The 22,921-nt window shown below is 39.0% G+C and overlaps 1 protein-coding gene and 1 long non-coding RNA gene across 2 annotated transcripts in view; one reads left to right on the top strand and one right to left on the bottom strand.

Moving 5' to 3' along the window:
- The window catches only part of MAP3K9 (mitogen-activated protein kinase kinase kinase 9), a 49,140-nt gene that overhangs the window by 16,515 nt on the left and 9,704 nt on the right, over positions 1-22,921 (bottom strand). The window contains exons 2-3 of the mRNA XM_008639506.2: positions 9,877-10,057; positions 2,504-2,652 (exon numbers count right to left, since the gene is read on the bottom strand). Of these exons, the coding sequence (XP_008637728.1) occupies positions 2,504-2,652; positions 9,877-10,057 (330 nt within the window). The remainder of the gene's footprint in view (positions 1-2,503; positions 2,653-9,876; positions 10,058-22,921) is intronic.
- LOC108448517 lies at positions 11,227-13,818 on the top strand. Its single transcript, XR_001864412.1, has 3 exons — positions 11,227-11,854; positions 12,181-12,254; positions 13,016-13,818. It is a non-coding gene; the product is annotated as an uncharacterized LOC108448517 (long non-coding RNA).

Below are 22,921 nucleotides of genomic sequence, written 5' to 3'. Positions count from 1 at the left end.
ATTATGTCAATATGTTTGATTTAACAACACTTTTGAATAGGAAATTCACACTCATTCAGTCCTCCCTCCTACTTCCCCCTCATTTCTACTCCAGCAGATAACATCACTTTCTCATTCTATGTTGTCCTGTACCTACGCTTACACAGGTTCCTGTTCAACAAGTGTCCTTACTCTCTTTTGTACTGCTAGGTGCCTGCATGCCAAAACTCCAGAGCAACCAAAGAGAAAAACTTAACATTCACATGTATTTGTAAGGAACACACCTTTTCTGTATGAATGGAAGTAACTAACACATGAGTCTCTCTCATCATACAGCACTGCTCTGCATGGTCACTGGATTTACAAGACACACATTACTGCAGCACAAGACAAGAGTTATAAAAGCGTTCTAAAAGTTTTCTAGACCTTGAAGTCAGAAAAAAGGGAACATTCTTAAAATATTTGGTGATGTCCTAAAAGACATTCATTCATCAGTTTTGTGAACTGAAGTACGCCAAGGGGCAGCTGTAATTAAAAATAAATATCACTTCACAAAACCTGTGCAACAGCCAAGGCTTGGCTCTGCAGGTCTTTCCTTCGATTTTAGCGTTACTGAGATTTTGCATTTGGGAGCTTTGTTTTCAAAACTGTGGGTATCAAGCTGGAATGCATTTGTGTTTATAGCTTTCAATTTGCTTCTTTAGAGAACTGAGGATGTTAAAGAGTGCTCTGACGATCCCCTGCTGCTGGCCAATTAGTAGCAATGGGTGTTACAGCCGGACTGTCAGTGCCATAATCCCTGTCTCTTTACCTCAGGTTTTAAGCATGGCAAAGCAAACATGACCCAAAGTACAACAAAATGCTGCAACCAGCCAAATGCATGAATGAGTGAACAGGATAACTAGCAGGTGGCCCGTGGCTTTTATTTTCCCAGGCCTAGATCAGCCATTATTTGCACTAATGAGGACAGTTGTAGCATATAACTCTTTTCTGTGAAGAGCAAAAGTTCAGCTTTGTTGTCTCAGTGAAGACCACCATGGCAGTAATTCAAAAGTAAAAGCAGCATTAGGGAAACGAGAGTTCACCCGAGATGGGAAACCGCCTTTTGAAAGATAGTTTTGGTGAAGGGGCAGAAAGCAATTGGGTTTTTTTGTTCTCGCCTTCGCCCTGCACATGGAGAAGCCAAGTGTTCCAAAGCCACGTGGGTGCTCACCCCTGTGCTGCTGGGTTCAAGCCCTGGCCATATGCCTCTACATAACTTTCCCAATAGAGGGCATTATTTTTAAATACTCACTCATAGTTAAGAAATCCAGAGTCCTTGCTTTAGGGAAGCATGTCAAAATAAACTACCTGAGCATAACACGGAGCTGGTAGTTCCATCAACTCTCTCAGGTGCAGTTTCTCACTTTACACTGCCTCCAAGCTACTCTACCTGCAACTGTACTGCTGTTTACTATCCAGTAGGATGTTTCTTTTTTAGCAGAACATACATGAAATTTTTTACTTTACCTTGACTGAAGCCTGTAACCTAAAGAAGAGACCAGAGAAATGCAAAAGTATTCCAAAAACAGGGAAATCCATCAGAAACATTTTTTTCATGACTCATACCCCTTTCCTGAGGCTAAAAGCACCACCAGAGGCCACAGAGTATCAGTTCTATGTTGAGACTCATTCTTTGCTCACCAAGACTATAAACCAAGTTTGATTTCTCTTTACCTCTGTTTTCCTTTCTGCCAGATAGGTATAAAAATGTTTATATAAACACTTGGAAATCCTTGGGAAGAGGGACACTGACAAAAGTACTGAAGGTAAGGAAGAGAGAGAGGGCAGGAGAGAGGGAGGGAGAAACAACTGAAGCTCAGGACACACGAAAGTAGTTGCAATGGCCAGCAGACCAGGTCACATAAGCACACCTGAAAGCTACCTCATAGAATCCTTTTTAATAACCACAGTAGCTCTGATGACTAACTCCTATATTTCTTTCAGATTTTCTCCTATATTTCTGTAGCCCTCCTTGGGCACTAACTACCTCCACAGGCAAAGCAGGAAATCACATCAATCTGACAGAAAATATGGGTTGTTTTGGAACGGCAAAGCCACATTTAAACCGTCTCCCTGAAGTATCAGTAGGATAAAGTTTTGTTTCAAACCAATCTGACATTACCTAGCAAGATGTTCGACCTATGAATTTGAAAATAAGTTAAAGCCTTCAAACTAGACCAAAGTAAGTGAAGTTTTGGTGTTGGTGCGTCTTAACTACTAGAAAACAAGCTAAGTGATGACAGCAATAGCCCCCATTTTCCTATAAAGCCAGTTGATAAAAAAATCTCTTCCACTACTCTGGTAGTAGAGCGGCTGTCACAGCACACTACCCAGCCCAGCCTGGCTCCCATAATAACCTGCAGCATTGAATAAAGCCACTGGAGAAATCTGTGCTCTTAGGTAACAAAACCAACACAAAGAGACCATGCTCAACAGCACTCTAGAAACAGCACAAACCACACTCACACCACAGCTGGCTTACCTTCCATGAGTTTGGCAAAAGGCTCAGGACATGTGGAAGGGATTGGAAGGGCAAGCTTATTCATGGCAACACCATATGCTACTGCAAGACCATCAATTCCTCGGAATGGTACCTCTCCTGTTAGCAGTTCCCAAAGCAGCACACCATAACTAGCGGGAAGGAAACAAAAAAGAGAACAGGTGTTTGACTTTAACACAGTCTTTGTTAAGCAACAAGATACCTGAATCTGTGAGTTTGGTACCCTAAAGAAACTGCAGTTTTCAGAACAAGCTTATCATGACTGCCAAGCTGGTGATCTGCCTTATTTTGCCTGCTTTTTTTAGTAAGTCTGAAATAAGATGACATTTTCACCTTTTAGGCAAAAATAATTTCCTCTCTGAAAACTGGGAATAATCTGAAAACCGTAAATCTTCTAATTTAGCTTCAAAACAGAAGCTCTGAAAACACCCAAAAATATGAAGAAGGCTTGTTTGGCAGTTTGTGATTTCTAAAAATAAGTCAAAAATACTTCTTCAGAATTAAGCTGTTCTTAAGATGTTCTACAAAATACTACCTACGAAGTTATGGAAATAGTTCCAGGAGTGTTCTCCCCCAAAGTATATAAGGAAAAACATAACCTCAGAATATTTTTTCTGCTTCTAGGAAACCCAAAACAGAAACTGCTCCTTCATACTCAGTGACCTGACAGTTTTTTCTTCCATTGATCTCTTACTTTCCTCTGAACCCATTTACCATCCACTATATTCTGAGGAAGTGAACTCCACAAATTTAATGATGCATTGCCAAAAAATACTTTCATGTATGTGTTTTGAGCTTGTCACTTGGTAATTTCATTGGCTTCCCTGTAGTTCTTTCAATACAGGAAAGAGTAAACATATGTTCCCTATTAGCTCCTTCTATTGCCATCCATGATTTCACAGGCTCCTACACATCCTGCCTAAATCATCTTCTTTCCAGACCCCCAAATCCTAATATAGATAAGTCCTAATCTAGTTACTATCCTGAACACAAGCCATTTTATATCTTTCATTAACCTTGACATCTTCTGTTAGAATGAGCAAAATCACGAAGTTTTAAAGATGTGGGGAGAGGCACAAGCAGTATTGCTTCTTTTCTTTCTTTCCTATTAAATTTTCATTTGCCAGTTGCCTCACTCTTTATAAAATCAGCTAAGTTATGCATAGTAGCTCCAATGTGTTTTTACTGAACCACAATAGTGAAATTTAGAGCCCATATGAAATTCTCCCATGGGTACTACTTTGTATTTATTACCACTACCACCTATTTTATCGTTCATTATAGTAAAACTTTTCCTCATCTCTCTGCAGTAGATTAATCTTTCTTATCCTGAATAACCTGGTTATCATCAACCATGCTACCTAACAATTTATTGTTTTTTTCAAATCACTTATGATTGTGTTGAACACAGAATTCCCCACCAAGAAAACTAATTTATTCCTCTAGTAATTAAGAACTGATTAAATGACAAGAAAAATACTTGCACTCCTTTCTCACATCAATTTACTTTATTTAAAAGCTTATGATGAAAGATTTTGCTTAAAGTCTTTATAAATCCAAATATAGTATAAGCAATCTCACCACTTATCCACATAGTCAATATCTCCTTCAAGCATTTTCACTTTTCACAAGGTATTACATTTTCTTCTACAAAAGCTGACTCTTCCCCAGCTGTGCTCACATGTCCACCAGCTCCCTACTCTTTAGGGCTGCTTCTACCATTTAGAAGAACTCAAAATCACACTTGCTAATCCTCAGGAAGCTCTTTTAAGACCTGCCACCATGTCTGCTGCCTTCCATTTCTCTGGTACTATAGCAGCTTTAAGCAACAGATTACACAGCACAGACATTAACTCAGCTGACTCTCATGTTCTTGTAGAAATCTTGGGTGTTACTGCAAATCTCAGGAAATGTTACTGCTCATTTTATCAGTCAGTTTTAACACCTGTGTGAACTTTACTTCAGTAAGATATGTCCTCCAGGCTTGACTCCCTTAAAGAGAAACTTTCAGCTTAAAATGCCTCTCTTTGCTCTATTCTAGCAGACACAAGTCACTGATGTTTTTTTCTAGTATAGCCTCATCTTCTTTGCACTCTTACATTTTGCTCTCCTCTGGACTGTATGTTCTCCTGCAGGGTTCTCACCTGTGCTGCATTTGAAAGCAAGTGATTCAGTTTTTAAGAAGACTTTCCTCAAAACCCTTTTATCTTCTTTGTTTTATGTTCAACTTGCCAGAGCTCAAGTCCATGCATAATTTTCCTCATTTGGATACAGATTGAGCTTTTAAAAATATGTCTTTCAGTAGTCTTTTTCACATTGTCTTTTTCATTCTTCTAAAGGCTTTCCCATACATTCACTCAGAACTTAAACAGTGTCCTTAAAAGATATCCATGTTGCGTGTTCCCCTTTTGTTGTTTTTACACAAAATTCCCAAGGTCAGTAATGTTGAGATTAAACACTACTGTAACGGATTAATTTTTCTTAATTGTGCTTGCAAAGATATAAAATCTAAGTTACATATATTTAGACCATGTCATACTATGCAACCTTGAAGGCCTCCTAAGCACACTTGAAGATGGAATGAAAAATTGCTTCTCTTCCTACAAGCTCCTTAAATAGCTGCTCCATGAAACAGTCTGAAGCTAAAATATTAAGCTTTTCTTGTTTCAAATCAACCGTTTCCCTATCCTTTTGGGAGTACATTATCACAACTTGTACTCTTGCAATCTCCCTTCCACTACACCTTTAACATTCACTGTAACTGCTGCTAACCTTAGATGGACATCCTTAACAGCACTTTTCCCACTTAGATACTGGATTTTAGTCACTAAAGATCCAACCTTTGCTGCTAACACAGCTATTTTACTTTATTAAGCAGAATATAATATTTTTTGACCTACACGATCTTTTGCTTTTTTCCTATGTAATTCATACTCTTGATATTATAATTTATTATTTCTTACTGTCTCAAGAGCATTATTTGAAAAAAAATAAATTAAGAGTCTAAGGAGTTCCCATTTTCTTTTTGGCCTTCTAGGATTTATAAAACACTCAAAGAAAATGAAAACTGGGCTGAATGTATATTTGAACTGTCTAAATCTGATTGATCATTCGTGTTACTCTTCAGTTTGGATATGACTGTTGATAGCAAAAGGTAGTAAAATCTACCAAAGAGTTGTATTATTACTTTAACACTAGTACTGGATAAATCACTACTGATGCGCTCAAAGCACTTCTTCTGCAGGGTAATTTTTAAAGGAAAAAGGAATAGACAGATTGGTGTTTCTTCTAATGTGACACTAGAAGTGTATGTTGCAGGAAAGGTCATTTTGCTTCTGACGAAGCTCAATGCCACCACACCTACAGCTCATTGCTGAGAATACTGCTTCCACAGAACTAGGGAATACTGCTTTGTGGCACTTGAACAATAATCCCAAGTGAATAAACACCAAGAGAGGTGCTGAACACAGTGTTTTATATTAACTCTCAAGCAGAAGACTGGCAAGTACAAAGGAAAAAGCCAGAGCCAGAAGACTTCTACAAAAAAAAAGGCATAGAAAGAAAGAAACAAGGGCCTCTACTCATTCTCAGTGGGGAGAAAGAAGAAGTGATCAAGTTCATTTATTTTTCCAGCACCTAGTAGTAATTTTTGGACTTCAATTACGAAATGAACCATGTGACACAACCCATGCATCCCAGTCAACTGACACTTGTGTGAATAATTAACCATCTTTCAGTGATCCAGTAATCCCTTAAGCCATTTAACATCAGGTTCAATCCTACACACTGGATTTTCAGGGTGAGGGAGGCTGGAGGTCTGCAGGATTTCACATGTGATTTTGCCACCTCCCTTGTTAGTCTATGAACTTTTAAAAAACAACTATTTTTTTTCTCACTGGTACTGTTCCATGGCATTTGTGCCATAAGCTTCTCTTACCCATTTCTCCAGGTTCAACACTTACCATGAGGAAGGAATTATCAGCCCAACAAGGAGATCCCAGTTCCAAGAGAAAATAGAACATTACCTTTGTTAAGAAAAAAACCAACCCAAACTTTATCACATTTTTATGGCTATTAACAGCTGGCATTTTGCATGTTAATGAACTGGCAGCTCCAGAGACGACCTCTCCTGCCCATTTCACATCAATCAGTTGCATGTGCTTCTCCTAGGTGAGTTTCTGCTAATATTGCTAGTCAGCACTTATCTGCCAGGTACTAAAGTCTTGCCAGTGCTTCATTACACACAGAAGACTACAGAAGCCTACAAGTGGTCAGTTGTGGATGGAAGTGCTTGACCAACACCTGATTAAAACAAAATATTCTAATGACTGAAGTTTCTACACCCAGCACTGAATACCTGAAACGTCCTGATCTGCTAATCTGATGGTTTTAGCTAGAGCTGGTATTCCATTCCTAAATGGAAATTAAATTCTCAATTATTTCACTGGTCTCAGAGTAGATGTAACTTAAAAACATCTAAATTGAGGAACATAGAGAACTCAGATGAAGGTTGTATGGTGCCTTTATATTCCAGATACCAATAGTACTGACAATATGACTATCTTTCAAGCAGCACAAGTAAAAAATGAAGTGTGTAACAAACAAGAAATATATTTAAACAGTCAAATGACAGGAAAATTTTATTTATATGCCTACTAACATTAGCTTACAGTACAGTACTGAATAAGCTGCAACATCCATGCTTCAACTTTACCCCTGTAAATCCAAAGCAAATACAAACACATAAACAGATTTACAGGAACTGACTTACTGAAATAAAACTGTAGTTTTGTTGTCCTCTGTGCAATATAAGCACAAAGTTTCTACTGTATATCTAGAGCTTGTGGGTATGGCACAGTAAAATTCACAGCAACAAGTTTTCACTAGCAAGATTTACTAAGTACTGGTACTATGAACAAGCTTCACAGTGGCCCAGACCCTGGTGACAAACACCATGTGTGGCCATTCCTCACTCTTTTTAAGTTCTTTGCCAACCCTACTCTAGAGTAAACAGCTAGAGCTTTTTAAATGGAGCTTGAAACATGTTTTGAAAAGATGAAGCAGCAGTTAGTTATAATAAGACTGACTCAGGAAATTTCAGTCCTAGCATGCATCTTTTTCAGCATCTTCTTCACCTGTTGGTGCAGCAAGAACACAAGGAGAACAAGATTCTTGTTCAAAGGCTGGGCAACAGTTCAGCCAGCAGTATTATTCTAATAAACTTTAAAGAAAAGGTGTTGAAATAAAAGGGTTTGTGAACATTAGAGACAGTTCTGTTGATGGTGCATAGACTAACTGGAAGGTTGTCAGGCAAAAAAAAACCCTATGACTCCAGTGATTAACCAAGTGGTTGAACTGGACAAGAGGAGGGGCAAGTCTAATAGGATAAAAAAGTTCATCCTGTTAAGAATTTCAGGTTGCATCCTTGGGTGGGGACAGGATTTACTATACAATACTATGACTGCTTTTGTAAAATCTAGGGCTTAGAATCATTGACAGACCAGCAGTGATTGCACTGGCAAGCATTTTTCCTCTGCATACATGTTCTTTGCAGTTTGTTTAACTACAAATAAAGAGGTTTTAGCCGCCAAAAAGAAAAGGCTTATTCAGAGACAGTACATAAGTTGTCTTAATGGTGATGACTCTCTGTTTAAGGGAGAGTATTATGAGGAACTCAACGTGTTTTCAAGAGAAGACTGGTAACTAACAAGAGAAAGTGATGAAGGAATCTCAAAAGTAGAAATAAAGTATTCTGAAAAACAAACAAATAATTTAAGTTATTTAGAGTCCTTAAATCCTGAAGTGATTCACAGTCCTTAAGTCAATGACTTTTGCACAGGTATAGAAGGCACTTGTGCTACCTTCATGAAAATCACCAACTGACTGAATAATTCTTAACTTTTAAAAAATGAATTCATACTGGTACAGAACATCTACTGATCTGTTCACAGCATGCCTGGGTTAGTAAAGTTACAGTAAGACTGTTCCCCCTTTCCCTAAGGTTACCCTTAAAGGCCCTTCCTAGCACTGTTTCAGAGAACAGCAAGTCTAGATTTTAGCTTGACAAGCTGTGTACAAACCAGTACTATCATCACGTGCACAGAAAAGGTGCACATCCTTAAGATTTTCATTTCTGCCAGACTTCATTCCAAATAAAAGCCCGGTTCTTGCTCATTTTGTCTCAGATTAACTACAGAGGCTACCACACTTAATTACAGAGTCAGAATATTATCCACACCATCAGTGCGCAAAATACAAGTTCACAGACTTATCACAAGGGAACGCATTATCTATTCAACAAAACTGGACAAGGAAAATTAAAATCCCCACACCAAATATCTGCCCTAACAGCCAGACAAGCCTACCATCTGGGCTATTTCTTTATCCTGACAGGTTTTACAGCATGCACTCACTTGTGCAGGAGCATTAGTGGCCAGCGAGAGAATCTTACTACTCTAAAGACAAAGACCCTGACATTTCAACACCTTTTTCTCCACAGGAAAAACAAAATTCTCTCTATTTCATCTGTTTCAGATGTTCAGTACTAATTCTAAGTCATCCAGCATCCAGAAAAGTCGCCGTCCTAGAGCTATTTACTGAATTCTATATTTACCAATCCACTTAATCATGGTATTCAAAGTCAGTTTCTGGAAGGATACGGGCCAACCCTTACACTCCTCCCCACCAAATTACCTCATTCACAAAAATCCCTGTGCATGAATGAAAAAGGCAATACATACATGCAAGTTACTATTTATGGATTACATACTCAGATGGACCCAGATATGAGATCTACCATCTCTTTCACATATCTACTAGGTGAAAGATTAGAAGGGTAGAAATAATTAATAAAATTATTATTAAAGCAAAAAATATAGTATTTGGATTGAAACAGGATGAGGAATTCAATTAAGTACAGTGTACACATACATCAGTGACAGACTGCTACCAAATCAAAATATCTCAAAATTATCTTGTTGGTAAAACAGTAAAAAAATAAAGTACTTCTCAGATTGTATTATGGCCTTTGATTATGTCAACCAATAGCCAAATAAGCACAAAAAGTTTAGTTTAGATAAAGCAGAGGGGATTTGGATTATGAATCCCAGAATAATCTGAATGAAAATTTACAGAACAACAGAAGTTAGGAGGCATGCAGTAGCTGGTCCACCACTTACTTTCTACAGTAACAGTAAGTCTGAGGTAAGTCTGACAGATGGAAAGCTGGTAGATAAAGTGTTCTTAAGACCTGAATTTTAATATTTGGTTCACCATTACTCATTCTTACACATAAGAGGTTTCCTGGAAGGTCTAGTTACTCTTTAGCATCCAATCACTTAACGCCAAATCAATACCTCCAAACATCGCTGCCTTTGGAGAACAGAGAAGAGCGGATGACCTCAGGAGCCATCCAGGCATATGTCCCAGCTGCGCTCATTTTGGTAGTTTTATGCCATTCCCTGGCCAAGCCGAAATCCGTGATCTTCAACATCTTGTTGCTCAGATCTCCATTTTCCACCTTTTCGAGTATCAGTACTGGAGAAAAGGGAGGGGGGGAATAAAAGGTATGCAGAGTAAAGCTAGTATTTATGAAAAAAAGATTCTCCTGGAGAATCCCCAAATTTCAAGATTTTCCCTGACTTTTCATTATTCAAACATACCATACCCTGTTACAAGTTATTTCAGGCTGATCCCTTCATCTGACAACTGAACAGTTCTCCAGCAAATAACTTCAAATTTAACCAAAGTACCAAGCCCCACAGAACAAATACGTAATAAGATAATTATTTAATATAGCGCCTAGTGTCATTCTGTATAATAATGCTCTGCTAAGAGGAAGTGAACCACTGTAACTTCTAGAAATCCAGATAAGGGAAGACATTTCCTAATTAATCCTCTCTCAGCAAGCCAGTAATAGCATCTTTTTCTTGAACTGCTTAGAGGACTTTTTTTTTTTAAAATCCGGATACACACACACAGGCAGGATATACCTATCTTCATGTAAATGTGTTAGGAGTAGAAGCTCTATGCACAAATTTCTTTTAAGTGACTACTAAAAAATATATTTATGATCAGTAATAACATGCCCAATTCCAGAATTCATATACGGAATTCCCCACGGAATCCCTCCCCCATCATTATTAAACTACTTTTTTCTGCTCTGTTTCAGTGGCAAAGGAGTCCATACCCAAGAACTTTAAAAACACCTTGAGGCAGAACTCAAGAATGCTGTGATATAAGACATTTTCCTCTGTAGCCGGGAAGTTGTACTGTTACACCACCGAGTGTAAACCAGAGCCCACAAGTATCCACTCTGCTTTAGCAGCATCTCATTATCCTCTTTATCTTAGTGCAAAGTGACCAAACTTTGCACTAAGCAATGTAACAAAGCAACAGAATATGAGGGCACTAAACTTCCATAACTAATGTAACCATAAGACCCCGAAATTATTTTCAGCCACTTTGTAAAGCACCGTGAAGAAAAAAGTATTTGTATTACTATTATTCTAAAGACTTCACATCAAAAATCATCAAGCCAGTCACACACCATCATTATGCAGCTACTCCGTTTTTAATGTCATTACAGACACTACAGACAGAGGTTCTTAGAAAACATGAGAATGTTTTTTCCTTTTTCTATGGATACATCAATTGCAAAAAAACCAAACTGAACCAAAAAAACCCCATAACCAAACAATTGTGGATCATAAAAAAAAAAAAAACAAACCACTATGAAAGGCAAACATGCTGCAAAAATTACAGAACATATATAAAAAATCATCTTCAGGACCATTTTCAGCAGTCCATGAAAAGACTCAAATGTCTAACACAGCTTTTTCTTTTCTTTTTTTTTTTTGGGTGGGGGGAGTATCATTCCTTCCAATAATCAAAATGGGGTTTCTTACAAAATAAAAAATAAGTGTTATTTGAACCCTTCTACATAATAAGTAACACACATTTACAATGTTTAAAAACTGCTTTTAGTTTAGTAATAAAGTTAAAGAAATTGTTCTTTGAAAATTTAAAAAAGTCAGTTACCCTTTTACAAGGCTTCAGAATTCACAAAATACTACTCCAAATATTTTTGTGGGACAACTTAAGGTGTGAAGAAACTACACCTGTGGTTAAGCTCCTGGTTCTTGCTTCTTTTGCAAAATTTCTTCTAACATGCTCCATTTCCAAATTACAGAGAAAAGAGACTGAGGCCTAGAGTTACTGTTCTCTTCATTTTGGCAAAAGCATGTGCATTTTTAGAGCAATACTTCAGTGCACAACAGAGCCACCACACGAAACCAAGGTACAGAAGGTGCCTTCCTTGGGCCTTTTCTTCAAGTAAGTCTAACTTTTCTACTTCTTTCTAGCAGATGAAGAAGTGCTAAAAGAAATTGCTAGCAAGTCACTCATTGATTGCAAAGTGAAAAGCTTCCTAGAACATACATAGTGCTTCTTTTTCTAGCTTGTATCCATTCTGCCTAAAGAACTGGCAGAATAACAAAATCTAATTTTAAATTTAAATGCAGTAACATAGAGATGTACAGTGATGTTGTAAAGTTAAAGTAAAACTTTGAGACAAGAAAGTATGGGGTTGGGGGGGGTTGGGGGTTTTTTTGCTTCCCTCCATAATCACAATGAGGAACAAACAAATTTACTGTTCACAGATCATATTCTGTCTGAATGAGCTCAACAGCAGGACAGAGCACCATATATCACATACTTTGTACATACCTTACAGGTAAGGGGTTCTTTAAATCTAATTACCTTGATTTGTATTAAGTTCTAACAAAATAATTAGTACTTACATAGGCATTTTGTATCCAGAACTTGTTCTTTACTCAGATGCAGGGTAGTAAGAAAAATTACCATGACAAAAGATCACAGAGAAGGGCAACAAAAGAGACTGATTTATTGCAAGTCCTTGATTCCTTATTTACATCCTTGGCTCCTTTTCTATTTACTTGTAATAATTGCTTGGGATAGTAATCTTGCAATCCAAATTTTTCAAAATTAGTTTTAAGAATGGTAAGTCTTTCCAGCATCTGTTACAGTTCCCTTTATTATATTATTCAGTATCAACAGGCTCACTTGTAACTGCCAGGAGCCTCCCTCGCCCATATGTCAGATTTTCAAACCAAAAACCTTGACTCTCCCCTCTTGTGTTTGCTTGAATTTCAATGAAGAATAGGTGAAATATGAATTCATTTCAGTTTCCTCTTTAAAAAAAAAAATCTCTTTTGCAGAGAACACATAGAAGGTTGCTAGGACACTGCAAATGCATTTTGCTTATGCTAATCAACATGGTCTCATTTGCTTCTGAGTTTTACCTACAATCAGTTATTACACCTTGTTTAGTATTCTCAGTGCAAGTCCTCTCTTGCAAGTACTACTTCTGCACTCGTATTAGTCTATAACAAAACAAACAAGACACATGAAACACAAACAAGCAACATACTCCCTACACTTACAGAGTTAATGTACCTTTCCCTCTTTTAACAGATTTGAGACTGAGCTAACACTAGCCAGACAATCAACATCTGGCCGAACTGTATTGAGTCTGCATGGCCAGGTTTTGGTATTGGGAGGGCCGGAAGATGCTAGAAGCTTTCCTGATGTCCAGCAGAGCCAATCCCTGGTGGCTCCAAGATGGATGTGCTGCTGGCCAAGGGTGGGCCAATCAGAAGTGATGGTAATACCTTTGTGACAACATATTTCAGAAGAATAAAAAAAACCCAAACAGTTATCATGCAGAATGTAATTGCATCAAGAGAAGAGTGAAGTGAGAGTGAGAGGAACAACTCTGGAGACACCAACATCAGTGCAGAAGGAAGGGGAAGAGGTGCTCCAGGCACTAGAGCCGAGCTTTCTCTGCAGTCCATGGTGCAGACCATGGTGAAGCAGCGGTGCCCCTGCGGCCCAGGGAGGACCACACAGATGCAGAGATCCACCTACAGCCCATGGAGGAGACCCACACCGGAGCAGGTGGATGCCTGAGAGAAGGCTGTGACCCTGTGAGAGGCTCACACTGAACAGGCTCCTCGCAGGGACCTGCAGACCTGTGGAGAGGTTTCCTGGCAAGACTTGGGACCACATGGCGGACCAATGTTGGAGCAGGCTGTGCCTGAAGGACTGCACCCCATGAGGGAAGAGTGCAGGAAGAGTGACCCATGTTGCGGCAGTTTGTTGAGTTTGTTGCCCATGAGATAGATTTATGCTGGGGAAGTCCATGGAGGATCGTCTCCCATGGGAGGGACCCCACACCAGAGCAGGGGAAGGACTCCTCTCCCCAAGCAGCAGCAGGAACAACGTGTGATGAACTACCACAACCCCCATTCCCTGTCTCCTTGCACTGGTGGGGGAAGGAAATAGAGCTGGGAAGGAAGGAAGGTGTCTTTTTCAAGATCTTTTACTTCTCATTATCCTGCCCTGATTTTTTTGTTAACAAATTAAATTAATGTCTCTAATTCAAGTCTGGTTTTTCCTGTGATGGTATTTGATGAGTGATCCCTCCTGGTCCTTACTGCAACTCACGAACCCTTTATTATATTTTCTCTCCCCTGTGCAGGTGCAGAGGGGAGTGACAGAGGGACTTTGGTGGGTTGCTGGAATCCAGCCAGGGTCAACCTACTACACTAACAAACAAGTTCAGGCACAAATATAAAGCACTTACGCCAAAACACAGCTAATATATCAAGGAAGTAAATCTCATTCTTGTCTGCTGATTTTAAAGATCTGCCCATGATACAGAGGTTTAAAACAGGTAGAAAATTTAATAGAAAATCTTTCACATTCCCAGCCTTCAAAAGAGAGACTGTTTGGCAGGAGAGACACTGAACCTAGTCTGCAAGCAACCAAGGAAGAACAAGATCCAAACCAGCAGGTGGAATATGAAGAATGTGTCAGCTTTTTAGGGGTGGATTAGCCTTTCCCTGTTTCAGCAAGGCCCATGTAAAAAATCTCTTCCTGTGTGCATGCACAGAGCCAGCCAAATTGTAGATGAAGGTCTGCTATGTACTACTGCTCCTCTTTTTCCTCTGTAGCACAGGCTAAAAGCTGATCTTAAGTAGCATGGTAGGAGCCAACCAGCAGTGTGCAAAGGGGACTGGTGAAGCAAATCAGATATTGCAAACACATTCAGACAGCTTTCAGCATCCAAATGCTGCAGATAAACAACTTAATATAGCAAATCACCATGCTCTTTGCATACTGCAAGTGCAAAGGAAAGCACAGCGGCTTAAAGTAACATTAAAATGGTTAGCAACCTTCAGTGAAGCATACCATGCATGCATGTCCTTACAGGAGTAAAAATCCATTTGTGCTCACATATGCTTTCATGTATTCCTGAAGGACTTGGAACTTGTCCTCTAGAAAATAAACATGTGACAATGAGAAATTAATTACAGCTCACAGAAGTTCTGTCCAGCAGGACAGCTCTTCCATATCTCCACATGTCCCAGTGTAGAATGAATACGACCAAACTTGCTGTAGTATCCCTCAGCAAGACCTTCCCTAGATCAGGCAGTCATCCAGATACAGATACATATGATTTAGCTGTGTAATTTAAACCACTGAGAGTGTACTAAGAACTCGATCACCACATGGACTTTCAAGAGTCATTACTGACCCTTGATTTGACCCCAATGTTTTATTCCTTGAGACCCAGGCAGACTGCAAGTGCTGAAAGACAACAGTCAATCAAGGCATGTTAGAGAGCTGAGATATAAAGGCAGAAATTAAGCACTGGGCCTCCTCTTATCTAGGTTATGATGAATACCAGTCTTTTTTGTTTGAAATGAAAATGTCTACTGAGCTTCCTCCATATTCTCAAAGAACATCTTTGGTGTCCTACAAGAAGCATCAAGGTATTTTCCTATCAGACTCTTGCGAAAAATTTCCTAACTTGTCATTGTTACATTTTCAGTACTTTTTGATAGAGGTTTCCATCTATGTGATGCTTGGGCTTCTGCTCTGTCCAAAACAAGCTGCAGTAACAAAGAGGAAAGGCAACATTGCATGGCATGCCAGTTTCAATCTGTAGGAAGAGTGACAGGGTGTTAACTCTGTCAATGCTGGTACCATTTAAAGATGGTTTCTTAGTTAGTATGGAAGAGCAAGAATGGATGATGTACCCAGGATCCTCTTATGCTTGTTTGTGATTTGAGCTAGCAGCTTTTCTAGCAGAGTTGAAAGCAATGGAAACCAACTTCTTGAGGTCAGGTGAAGCCAATTTACCTTCCCCATTATTAGTATCATTCTGTATGTGCATTAATAGCTAGCAGGCTTTCCACAGATCCCACATCAGTCTTACCTAAAGTCATTAAGAAGCCTGTAGAAGCATCCAGATCCTAGTGATAACAGATCCCAAAGCATATGATTTTCAGTTTCATGAGTCACAGTTGTGTATCAGTGGCTTCAAGAAGAATGAGGGTTTCTTTTCTAGAGTCAGGGCCAACTTAGATGCTTTTGTTGCTTAAACAAAGATTTGTACTGAAAACAAACATCATAGGAACAGATCCCCAGAAGTACAACTGACACAATGTTACCTGACACTGAGTCAGCTCTTCCTCCTGTTCCACCGAATTCCTAATTATTATGCTTCACTAGAAAGACAAAAAACATCTGCCTTAATATTCAAAGCAATACAAAAACCAACTTGGTTAAGATTTCTAAAATGCCATCATATCCTCCAGCCTTTATGTAGTTCCTACTGCTGGATCTTCTGTCTCATCATCACAAGCCATTATGGAGATAGATGCCTTTCAGAAGGAGGAATCACTGCAGTGAAAATACTGATACCTGCAGATTTAAAATTTTGTTATTAAGGACATAATGTACAGTACCAAAACCACTGATTAGTTCTAAGTGGCAAAACAGAGGACCAAATCATCAAATGAACTCTGAAAGAATACAAAGTGAAGTTACAAAAATTAACAGATGAAATGCTAGCCAAGTTACAACTTTGCCATAAATTATCAGATTAAACTACAGAACGGTTGCCCTGGAGGCAAGTAATAAACTATAGAGATGAAATTCTGTCTTGCATGCATGCAACAGATGCACACCTGCCACAGCCTTACATGTTCAAAAGGTAAATGTCTTCTCCTTCCCTTTCTCTCCCCTCTATTGCCATGGATCATTACAATGAAAGCTGGCTTACATGAAGCCAACTCACAGCATCTCAGGAGTCAGTCCTCCTAGGCTCCAAGCCGTCAGAGAAAAGACAAAGCCTCTACAGAAAGGGATTCCAAGAGTAAGTCTAATATACATGTGCATATATATATATATATGCACATGTATATATATAATATACCCTCCACAGGAGCCTGTCATAACTAAAGGCATATCTGTGCTAAGTGTTTACTGAAACCACATGAATCTCTGTGGTCTGGTATAAACAAGCTGTTTCAATTACAGAAGTTTCGCTACACACAAGATGTTAGAGACACATCTGGTGAAAACCAATTTAGTTATCGTTGCAAGATTACCTCAGTGTTCTGAACATCATTAAGTTGTCAGAAACATATTGTTCTATTAGTAGGACAGCTAATGTAAGTCAAACTGGTACTACTGCAAAATAAGTTCTAAAATTGCCCCTTTGCCCACAAAGCCAGCTGGAGGTCATCTCTCATTGCATCTTGCACCACTCACCTTAATAACCATTGAATCAGTTGAGAAGTCAATGGTGAACACCCCTGACAAACACCCAAAGCCTTAATGCAAGGAAGGCGTCATTTCCAGGTATTATACAGCCGTGGTTTCACTCATGTATCTACCAGAAAGACATAAGAGCAGCTTACACCAAGACAAGACAAAGACAGGAGTATAAAGATGTATAACCTTCGCGGGGCATAAAGCTGTGTATCCTTTGATCTACTTGTATCTATATTTTAAAAAACCCTATGAGATTGGGTAAACCCCATCTCATATGTACCACTCCTACTTCTTAGCCACTGCATTAGGAACTTTAAAACTGCTGATCCAATTTTATTTTGGGAATATTTTGAACTTTACTATAGTGTTGCAATGCAAATAACTGCGATGTTGATATACCTTTCATTCCGCTTATTTGTATTACAATGTTTTTCCTCTTTCCAATTATGCTAGAAGCACTAAGTCTGAACCTCTTTCCTTTTGCCAGAATACATACATTTCTACCCCTTTCCTTTAATTCTCTTCTTCTTAAACCCATCTACTCTCCTTCTGAACATGCTCCTTTATCCTACAAAAACAGATAAACCACCTGCACCAAATCTTTCAATCCGATCACTAAAACAAATATAATGAATCTTTACTTAGGTTTCAAGTTGGTCACTATAAAACCTCAGTCACATACCTCCTATTTTTAATCCAACACTATACTACTAGTAGGCACAAAAAGATAGTTTAAAGAGGTAGACTGCTTTCACCAAAGGAAATTTTTCACAAGGGAAATTAAGAAAAAAAAATTGGCAATGAAATTAACAGCTGCTGCTTTAATTCTCTGTTCTGCTCACATTACACCAGCAGAACGAGGAAATGTATTATAACCTCCTTTCACACACAGATATTTCCCCTGGAAGGCAGTATCACTGTCAGATTTTTGCTTGTTTCTTTTGGAATAGTTATTTTAGTTTTCAGATACACTTTTGAACAGTTTCGACAGCATTCTTAGTGTCCAGTGAGCCAAAGCAATGGGAAAGAGCAAGTAAGGAAAAATAAACTCTTTATCATATTCTGATCCAGTTGCTAGCAACATCAAAGATAGATAGTAGAAAATGGCTCCTCAACTGTCAAAATTAAGTATCAAGGCAGGAAAATATGGTCATAATTGCATTTTTCTGGTTTCTGAGCCTAGAGAAAGGATTAGGTTAATCTGCACAGTTTAGTCCTGAACAGAATACTTCTTTGCTTTGCTTGTACTATAAGCTGACTCATCACTTCAGAAGCAGAACAACATTCAGGAAGAAACTACTACAGTGTGATCTTCCACAGGAAAAATATCCCACTTTTATATATTGAAGTAGAGGAAAGGGGCTGCTACCTACTGCACAAAATCGTATGAACAGCCAGGCATACCAAAAGCTGGCTTCAGCTTTTTCAACTACTCTGCTGTTGTATTCCAAATTTATGTGGCACACAGCAGACCAAGAAAATAAAGAAGTTTCTGACTTAAAAGGCAAAAATTGGTAACAAGAATACAAAGGGAAGCAGGATTACCCTGCAATACCACCACAAGAGTTAACCACCAAAATGCCTATCGCCCCTGTACCTAAGGACAACACCTATATCAACAACTTAATGCTCCATTTCCCCATCCAGAGAATGTGTGTGTGTGTATTAAGAAATGTGAAAAAATTGAAAAAAAATCTAAGACAGTCTCTTGTGTGGTCCAGCTCACAGTTCACACCAAGTCAATTATCGGTGCATGAAGCTACTCAGTAAACCTGGCTCACAAGAATAGAAAGCTATTAGCTAATGAACATCAGGCCTGATGGAAATGGTCACAATAATTAGGTGAAGGAGAACTAGAAAAAGAAGTAAGAGCAGGACTGAGTCTAATGAAAACTGAAAACTTACAGAAAGAAATATGTAAGGAAGAAGGCCAGAAGATGAGGAAACTTACTGTGGGGGAAAAGAGCTGGCTTTGTCATCTGTGATACACCAGGATATAATTCTAACTTGATGGATGATTGCTGGCTTCATACTTAACTTCCATGTAACTTCTCTCCAATGGAGACAGTACAGTCAGATTTTAGTGCCAGAGTAACTACTACTCTTTTATTGAAATACTGCACTTCTAGGCAGATCATGAAAAAGCTACTACCTAGTGATAAAGCAACATAAACTCATGTATTTTATTGTTATATTTTTAAGCTTTATCAATTTTTCACAGAGACATGTACCATTTAATAGTGTTTCTAGCATGCTAGGGTGGATATTGGGGCTTTGAAACAGGTTGGGAGAACAAAATACCAGAAGCTCATTTGCCAGAAATGTAAGAAAAACTGACTATAAAGGTACTTCAAGTAAGCCTGAGCTTAAAGGGAGCTCCTGCACCTGGAGACAAAGCAGGTGGTGGATGTCCCAGGTGAGGCCCTGACTGCCAGCTACCAAACAGACACAGCACCTTGATGATGTAGGGTTGAGAAGGCCTAAAACCCTCAAAGGCGGTGGAAATACATGAACACCTCTAAGTGTCAGTGCACTTCAGTAGTTCTGTTTCAGCCTCCACCAACACTAGCTCTGCTGTGGGTCAAATGCTTCGCCACCCAACATTCTACAAAGGCAGAAAGCAGTCAAGACAAGAGGAAAATCTCCAGCAAAAGCACTCAGCCTGTAAATGTATCCCACTCACACTCATTCCCAGCAGCCACTACCCATTACTTTGTGTAGTGCTTTTGTCTGCTTAGGGCCATATCAGCTGCTGACATAGGCCAAGAGCTAGAAGGCAGCAACAGCAATGGGTGGGAATGACTACAGGAGGACTATAAATAAGCTAAATATGTCATCTTTGTTATTTTATTTCCCGTAGAAACATTCAATTCTAATATTTAAATCATTAACTAGCTGTATGGACTCAGTGAAATTTTTTCCCCAGTCTCCCTTTTTATCTGGACTCTAAACAAGGTTTCTGCTTTACTTCCAATGCTTCAGCACATCTATTCTCATTTTGTTAAGATTGAAGAGAGCTGAGAGGACCACTAGTTATGACCTCAAAGGCTGAAAAATGGCAAGGGAAGTCAAATTCACAGGAAATGACACTATTCTGCCTAACTTTTCTTTCCCAGAATAATACCACACCTTTTTAACACAGTTGGATGTTTTTGCAGATCATTCCAGAGCAACTGAAGCACCAATGGACACAACAGCCTAGCACCAGATTTGTTTTCCCACAGGCCTTTGCTCATCTGCTACTGTACAATGACTGTTTTCGACATCACTAAGGCTAACTGGAAACTATAAACAAGGGAACTAATGCTTACCCTGTCATAGCTGGAATGTGAAAGACCATTGGCTGGAGTACCATTGTGGGTGGGAATATTGGATGCATTTTATTTCTTCCTCCATCCTGAAAACAGAACAGCCTACTGTGGCTTTACTGACCAAAATGCAAAATATCAAAATGCAAAATACAGAAGCTGTCAGATGGTGAATAAGCATCAGCCCATCTACTTCCTTCATTTAGATAATTCAAGTACTGTAAAGAGAGAGATCAGAGTCCATCAAATCCCAGGTACAGAAACTTTACCAAAAGAACGAAGAAAAACCTTTATGAAAACCAATGCTGTTTCACTCCAAGATCCTTAAACGCAAAACTTGAGCAGGGTTTCAGTTCTAAATAATGCAAGTCGTTTCCGTGGTATGATTTAAGAGCAATCCAGGCCCATACGGGAAGGTACTACCATTAAAGCCTCTTTCTGCCACCAATACAGTAGAAGTCTCAAGTACAAGAGTTGAAGGAAACTGAAAAATATTTCCATTTCCAAACAATTCCAAATTTATCCAAAAATTGCTTAACACAAATTTCCCAAAAAAGCTAAAGGCTTACTGAAGTTGAAGGTTTGCCAGAGAGGATAAAGGACTGAGTAATATCACAGGATCCAGACTCTGCAACCCACCCACGGCACAGTATGTCCAAAACGGAGCCAATCTGTTACAGGAAACTTTGTTTTCAACAAAGAATCTTTTTACTCGACCATGTATGTTTTCTAAGGGATGTTTTTCAGACCCCAGAATACTTATGCAAGCGAGGAGAGCTCTGAAGAAGCTTTATTTTAACTTTAATTTCTTCCCTGACACACTAAGACCCTGGAATTTCAAAACTGGGACAGACAATTTCACCCTACAGAATATTTTTCACTTGTCTCTCCACAATATAGGTATAATTTGCACTTTGTACAAATCCCTTTCACTGCCTTCTAAATCTATTTCCAGACCAAACAGTTTCAACCACTGCAAGGCTGTGAAATACTTTTAAATGAAGACCAGTTCAGAAAAATCAGATAAGCATCTTTTGTTTCTTGCATGGGCCACTTACTACATTTTCTACTTGCTTTTATCTGAAAAAATAATTAAAAATTCCACTGTACTCTGAAGAAATGCAGTGCATCCTGAAATCCTCAGGGTTCTTAAACAGAAGGTACTATAGCAATACAAGTATTAACCATTGTCCTGTAGCTTTTGAACAGTCCTTATTTCAAGGACACAAGTATTCATAGATGAAACAAAAATATTCTTGCATAGAAGATGGTTTCACTGAACTTACTCAGGTTGTTCCAATCCTACTTTCCCCTCCGATAAATAAGCAAAACTTCCCAAGATACATGTCAGCTCAGATGCTGGAGGTGGTAAATACTGGATGCTAGATAAAAAGATAGCCTTAATATACTGCTTCATGCTGCTGCCATTGTCTCAGAGAGACAGAAGATCGCTATTAAGTCTGCAGTTTGTCGAACAAGTCCAAAAAGCAGCAGTACTGCAAAGGGAACAAGGGACTGAGATTGCCAAGCAATCCTTTTTTTAATTATTAAGTCCTATTGGCAGTACACTGGCATTCTGTCTTGAGGACAGAACTAAGCATCTGGGAAAGGATTTCAAAAATTCGCTCCAAAATGAGACCTCATATTGTAGCAGTTTGCCAGAAGCTAATTTGCAATTTTAGCTCTACCTTCCATAGTCAGCCAGCACAGCTTTGCTTCGCAAGTATCCAGATAACGAGCAATCTGCTCTTGATCCTGCATTCAAAGTACTTAAAGTGATTAACAGATCTGCACATGGAATAAGTCCGGGCTTCCTGCATGTAGCCTTTACCTACCTTCTGTTGGGTACTCTGCTGCTCATTTCAGTAGGACTGCATCTTTATTCTAATATCTGTTTGAGGTGCAGAAGGCTAAGTGTTGCATAAGATCCTGGAAAGGACAGAGTTTAAGACCCGCTCAAAATTTCACATCTTAGAAGCAAAACCAAAAACCATTAATACTGCCTCTAGTAATAAGCAAATATTTTCTCTCTTATTACTAACCATTCAGCAACAGCACATTTAAAAAATATATATACCTTGGAACCTATACCTTCTTAATTACTGGGTACAAGTCCGGGTTCAGCAAATCCATAAAGCTGCACAACTGTCCTCTTCTATCAACCTAGAGGAGGTGATGGATGTGACAGCACAGCAGTTCTTGGATTTTAAGCCATGCAGTACAGTAACTCTAAAGAGCTAATGCATAATGGGGGAGGGGAGAGGAAAGGCCTCCAAAGCCCCGATATATTTAGAATCGATCCTTTCACCTAAGCAGGGTGAAAAAAGTCTTATCGCTTTAGTGATCCATACAAAACACTATGAATGCTCCTGGAGAATGCTCAGGTGAGTTCCTGGGAAAAACAGAGCGGGTCAGCTCTGGTTTCAGCCTAAATCCTAACATACCG

Source organism: Corvus brachyrhynchos, unplaced genomic scaffold, assembly GCF_000691975.1.
Source record: "Corvus brachyrhynchos isolate BGI_N302 unplaced genomic scaffold, ASM69197v1 scaffold115, whole genome shotgun sequence".
NCBI classification, from domain to species: Eukaryota; Metazoa; Chordata; class Aves; order Passeriformes; family Corvidae; genus Corvus; species Corvus brachyrhynchos.
The sequence above is the reverse complement of the archived record's forward strand: the minus strand, read 5'-3'. Positions and strand labels throughout refer to the sequence as shown.